The 6,294-nt window shown below is 35.8% G+C and overlaps 1 protein-coding gene across 1 annotated transcript; it reads right to left on the reverse strand.

Annotated features, from left to right (window-relative positions):
- Positions 1-4,924: 4,924 nt before the first annotated feature.
- On the reverse strand, positions 4,925-5,573 carry LOC133310503 (uncharacterized; the record flags this gene model as incomplete). The annotated part of the gene is made up of 2 exons (XM_061511436.1): positions 5,555-5,573; positions 4,925-5,288 (listed from the first exon to the last, which is right to left on the reverse strand). Coding segments are annotated over exons 1-2 (383 nt in total), but the record flags the coding sequence as incomplete, so codon positions are not given.
- Positions 5,574-6,294: the final 721 nt, after the last annotated feature.

Consider the following 6,294-nt stretch of genomic DNA (forward strand, 5'->3'; position numbering starts at 1 on the left):
ATATATATATATATCAACTCTAATTATCTTTTTACGGTGAGTGGATCCTCAATATTTTCATAAATTTCAATTCTTTGAGTTGGCTGTGAGATAAATCTCGAGCCAGGGTTTATTCACAATTGTAGCTATATTAATTTTTGTGTACATTATTATATTAATTTTTTTGTATGAATTATATTAATTTTTATGTTGCCAAATGAACTACGTTCGTTGGGTCAAGAAACAGAGACTTTATCACTATACTTTCTTGTACGTGGTCTGAGGTAACTACCTGAGGAGTTATTGTCTTAATTGTTAAATTAATATAATAATGGCAATAAAGAAAAAAAAATTGTCCCTATAATATAAATGTTAGTGATCCACATAGTTTTTTTTTTTTGTCTTTGACAAAAAAATTCTCACAAGCATTGTCATGTCATGAGACTAATTCATTGAGTACTGCCATGACTAACGCAAAAAAATAACAATCCCGCGTTTTTAAATAAAAAAGCATTTCAATATGTCATATCTTCTTCCGTGCCCCCCCTCTTTTCGTGTATGCCTACAAGGCTTCTTTTAAGTGGTACTTTACTATCGATAAGTTAGAGTAGTTTTGTTCGGTTAAAAATATGATCTTTACATTGTTTTTGAATTGTTTCATGCAAGTCTTTGATTCCAATGGTTTAAATTGTTTAAGGATTGAATATATTTGAACTAATAATCTGATTATGTGTTCGTATGACTACATGATGTTGGAATTTTTAATTCCTCTAAACCTTTTGGTGATAACTATCACCTACAAGCCAAGATCCATCATATCAAATCATAAAGAAATAAAAACATAAAGGTGGAGGCATACCTGTCTCCATTGCAGCGTAATAACTTTTATCTTGTCTCTTAGGGTTTGTAGTCTTCCTCAGTCAAATCACCCTAAAACCAAATTCCTTAGTGTGCCGTCTCTCTCTTGATGGGGAAGAGAAACTAGGGGTTGTTATTTGACGTCTTGAGGACCATAACCCTTATAGTGTTTTTATCTTTATTATTGGGTCAATAAGCTCCCATTATACCTAGTTGGCCCAACACCGGTATCCACTCATTCAGCCTATACTCACTTAGGAATCAATTTAGGAATATTTAACTGATCACTTTAATTTACCCAATATATATAAATAGCACAATATAATTATTAATATAATATGTGACCCACAATAATTATTAGAAAATATAATTTCCTAACAATCTCCCACTTGGGCCACATATTAACTTGAGATAATTATATCATATATCTTTAGTGCGCAACTGTATGCTATTTTTCTTTAGATTCCTCCTTAGATACAATCTAGTCCACCTCCTATATCAATATGAGATCATGGCGGCTTTTGTCACTTTCAAGCATAACTAAACCTTCCATGGTCATCGCACCAATATATTCAATGACATAGATCAAGTATGGATGAGTGGCATGGAAATTACATGCAATGTGATCTTACCATGCCTATTTCCAACTGGTCCTACCTTAATCTTTATGAGATCAATCCTGAATTTTCTGCATACACAAAGCAGAAACACAAGCACAAAATATAATACATTCAGAGGGAAAATAACATTGAATTCTTTATTCTGCAGAAAACAAACATAAGAATATTTCATTTATTTATTTACATAGAACACCAACATAAAGAACTCTCACTAAACCGTAGTGTCATCGAACAAAACAACACCCATATGAGCAGTATGCTCGTGAAAGACCTTAGGCACTAAGCCTTTAGTAAGCGGATCCGCAAGCATGGAGTTCGTCCCTATGTATTCTATGGAAATCTGACCACTCTGAACTCTTTCTTTAACAACCAGAAACTTTAGATTGATGTGCTTCGATTTTGAAGAGCTTCTGTTGTTGTTAGAGTACAACACTGCTGACTTGTTGTCACAATAAATCTTCAGTGGCCTTTCAACACCACTCACTATATGCAGCCCTGTGACAAAGTTTCGCAGCCATACCCCATGGTTGGATGCCTCAAAACAAGCTACAAATTCAGCGGCCATAGTAGAGGAAGCTACGAGTGCCTGTTTAACACTCTTTCTAGAAATAGCTCCTCCAGCCAACATGTAGACATAATCTGACGTGGATCTTTTACTATCTTGGCATCCAGCAAAATCAGAGTCAGTATATCCGACGATCTCTAATTCATCTGAGCTCCGATATGTAAGCATATAATCTTTTGTTCTCTTTAAATACCGCATAACCCTCTTGGCTGCTTTCCAATGATCCATTCCTGGATTGCTCAAGTATCTTCCTAACACTCCCACTATAAATGCTATATCAGGGCGAGTACAAACCTGGGCATACATAAGGCTTCCTACTGCCGAAGCATGAGGTACCTTTGTCATTTCTATCATCTCAAGCTTACCTATCAGGCATTGGGCGAGAATAAACTTGTCTCCCCTAGATATGGGCGTATCTCCTGACGAACAATCCTTCATGCCAAATCTATCCAAAATCTTTTCAATGTAGGCCTTTTGTGATAACCGTAGGATACCTTGAGCGCGATCTCGAAGTATCTGTATTCCTAAGACAAAAGATGCATCACCAAGGTCTTTAATCTCAATTCTTAGTGAGAAGTTTCTTGGTTTCATGCAATAAGCCTATATCGCTACTGGCAAGTAAGATATCATCAACATATAGTATCAGGAATATGAATTTACTCCCACTGAACTTGTGATACACACAATCTTCCACTAAGTTCACCTCAAAGCCATAGGAGATAATAACCTAATGGAATTTGTGGTACCATTGAGGAGAAGCTTGCTTAAGGCCATAGATGGACTTTTTCAATTTGCAAACCATAGACTTTGAAACTCCCAATACAAAGTTTTCTGGTTGCACCATATAAATTGTCTCATCAATGTTACCATTGAGAAACGTTGTCTTTACGTCCATCTGATGTAGCTCCAAATCCAAATGAGCCACAAGTGCCATTATTGTCCTAAAAGAGTCCTTCGTAGAAACCGGAGAGAAAGTCTCTTTATGGTTTATGCCTTCTTTCTGAGTGAAACCTCTAGCAACTAGACATGCCTTATATCTTTCGATGTTGCCATTTAAATCCCTTTTGGTTTTAAATATCCATTTACAACCAATGGGTTTCGCACCTTTAGGCAACTCAATAAGATCCCAAACGTCGTTGTCTTTCATAGATTACATGTCATCTTTCATGACATCAATCCATTTATGAGCATTAGAGCTTTCTAAGACTTGTTGGAAGTTGATTGGATCATCTTCCTTCAAGCTTAAAATATTTTCATGCTCTTGAAGAAACATAATATAATCATCCGGAATTGCATTTCTCCTTTCTCTAGTGGATCTCCTTAATGACACTTCTTGAGTTTGTTGAGTTTGTTCTATAGGTGGCATATGGGGTGGTTCATTATTGTCTTGACCCAAAGCAATGTCAGGGACCAAAGCCTGTTCCATAACAATGTCATGAACAGGGACCTGATCATTAATTGTTTATTCCGTAATTGCATCTTGAATGATGACAATATTAGGAAGAGAAATATAATTTTCTTCCTCATCAAAGACAACATTCCTTATTTTATCTTCCCCCCCAAACTCAACATTCTCAAGGAATCTGTCATTTCCCGTCTCAAAAAAGGATCTTGTAGTGGGATTATATAACTTAAAGCCCCGAAAACATTCAGCATATCCAACAAAATAGCAGCTGATTGTTCTTGAGTCCAACTCTCTTTCATTTGGCCTATAAGGCCTTGCTTCTGCTGGATAACCCCAAATGTGTAAATGCCTCATGCTAGGTTTCTTTCTATTCCATAGCTTATAAGGGGTTTTTGTCACTGCTTTGCTGGGAACCCTATTAAGGATATAAACTGCAGTCTTTAGTGCTTCTCCCCAAAGTGATTCTGGCAATGAAGTATGACTAAGCATACTCCTCACCATGTCTTTAAGAGTCCAATTTCGCCTTTCTGCAACACCATTCATGCTAGGTTTACCTGGCATTGTGTATTGCAGGACGATTCCACACTCCTTTAGGAAGATCGCAAAGGGCCCTGGACGTTGTTCACCTGATCCATCAGATCTACCATAGTATTCACCACCACGATCAGATCTAATGGCCTTAATTTTCTTGCCTAACTGAAGTTCAACTTCAGCTTTAAATTCTTTGAACACATATAATGATTGTGACTTCTTTCTAATCAAATATAGGTATCCAAATCTTGAATAGTCGTCTATGAATGTGATAAAGTATTGTTGACCATTTCAAAAGGCTATAGGAAATGGTCCACAAATATCCGTATGAATCAATTCTAAGACGTCTGAAGCTCTGTTGGAGCCTATTTTCCTTATGTTTGTCTGTTTTCCCTTTATGCATTCAATGCACACCTCAAAATCATCCAGATCAAGGGGTTCAAGAATTCCATCAGTCACAAGCCTCTGAATTCTCTGTTTAGAGATATAACCTAAACGCTTGTGCCACAGAACCAGTACCAACAAACTAAAGTGAGAGTCATACCCTTCTTTTCGCGCCATGCCTTGTATTTGGAACACTCTTTCTTCATGTGTCCAGATTTCTTACAAAAGAAGCAGGTGAATTCCTGGCCCTGCTTCTTTTGCTTCTTTGGCAAAGCATCCGCATTATCCTTAGCTCTCTTTCTTTTCTTTTCTTGGGAGGTTGATGCCAAGTGAGTACTATCAGTCTTCTCTCGCTGTAACCTCTCTTCCTCTTGCACGTATTGAGAAATGAGCTCATTAAGAGTCCATTTTTCCTTTTGAGTGTTATAACTCACCACAAATTGACCGTATTGTGCAGGAAGAGAGATAACAACTAAGTACATGAGCAACTCAGAGGGCAGCTCTAACTTTTATGCCTTTAGTTTTCCAGCAAGATTAGACATTTCCATAATGTACTCCCTTATGTTTCCATTTCCTTTATACCTCATGTTTATGAGTTTGGACAAGGTTTGACCAATTTCAGCCTTTTCATTTCGAGCAAAGTATTGCTCGAGTTCCTTCAGAAACAACTTGGCATCAGTAGTCTCAACAACCGAGCCCCTAAACGCCTCCAGAACAGAACGTTTCATGATCATCAGACACATGCGATTTGAGCGTTCCCACTTCTCAATTTTATCCGTGTTTGGATTTTCCTGAGTGGAAGTGGGTTTCTCAGTCCTTAGCGCATTGTCGAGATCCATGCAGCCGAGAACAATTTCCACATTCTTTTTCCACTGCTTGAAATTTGCCCCATTAAGCATTGGAAGCATATTCATTTGAGCAACATAATTGGCAGCGGTAGCAGAAACTATACAGAGAACAAAAAAGATAACATACAAATAATTCGAAGTAAAATGAGTTTATTATAAGATACATAGCACAACATTAATATTTAGTCTGTGGACAAAAATATCAACTTGTAAGTGGTACTCTTAATGTAGTAATCAAACATTGACAATAAGTCCTGTCAAATCATTGCCTTCTTGTGGGCCGACTATGAATTACATGGAGAATTCTTGATAATTGTCACATATTTATTACCACAATATGTTTGTTACTTGGCCAAATAATAACCTTCCTGTAGGCCGATCATTATCCGCATAAACAATAAACACACACATGATCACACAACATATGTTATTTGGCCAAACAATAACCTTCCTGTGGGCCGATTATTATTTGCATAAATAAAATATATTTATATGACCAACCTATTTGAAATCAAATTAACCTTTATAAATTTGGCCACTTTGGCGGCTAACAAATCTATCATATTCAATTTCAAATAGAAACCTTTAGGGATAATAAACACATTTAAAAATAAAATAACAACAATAAAGAAAATTATTCTTTATCAATCCTCAATGTATATACATACATACTATATCATTATACCATTAACAATAAATACCTTTTCATTATAAGGCTTAAAAAATGATGCACAAACAACACACATGTAAGCCTTTTCAAATGAAAGCTTGAAAATGATGCATACAATAAATACCTTTTCATTATAAGGCTTAAAAAATTAATGCACAATCGACGCACATGTAAGCCTTTTCAAATGAAAGCTTGAAAATGATGCATAATACCCAAAAATAAATAAATTATATTTAGCTTTTAACAAAGAATATCAAATATAAGGAAAACCCCAAAACCAAAGACCTTAAACATTTGATTTCTTTCAAACCGTAAGTCCAAAATTTTCTAAGAGAATTCATTATTTATTCAAAAAATTCAAACAACAAAACCTCACGATTATAAAGCCAAAATTCTTCCAAATATTCCATCTATTCACATATTCAAAATTTAAA

The sequence above is a fragment of the Gastrolobium bilobum genome, unplaced genomic scaffold (assembly GCF_033153095.1).
Source record: "Gastrolobium bilobum isolate Gb01-03AN ecotype WA unplaced genomic scaffold, APGP_CSIRO_Gbil_v1 utg22849, whole genome shotgun sequence".
In the NCBI taxonomy this organism is placed as follows: domain Eukaryota; kingdom Viridiplantae; phylum Streptophyta; class Magnoliopsida; order Fabales; family Fabaceae; genus Gastrolobium; species Gastrolobium bilobum.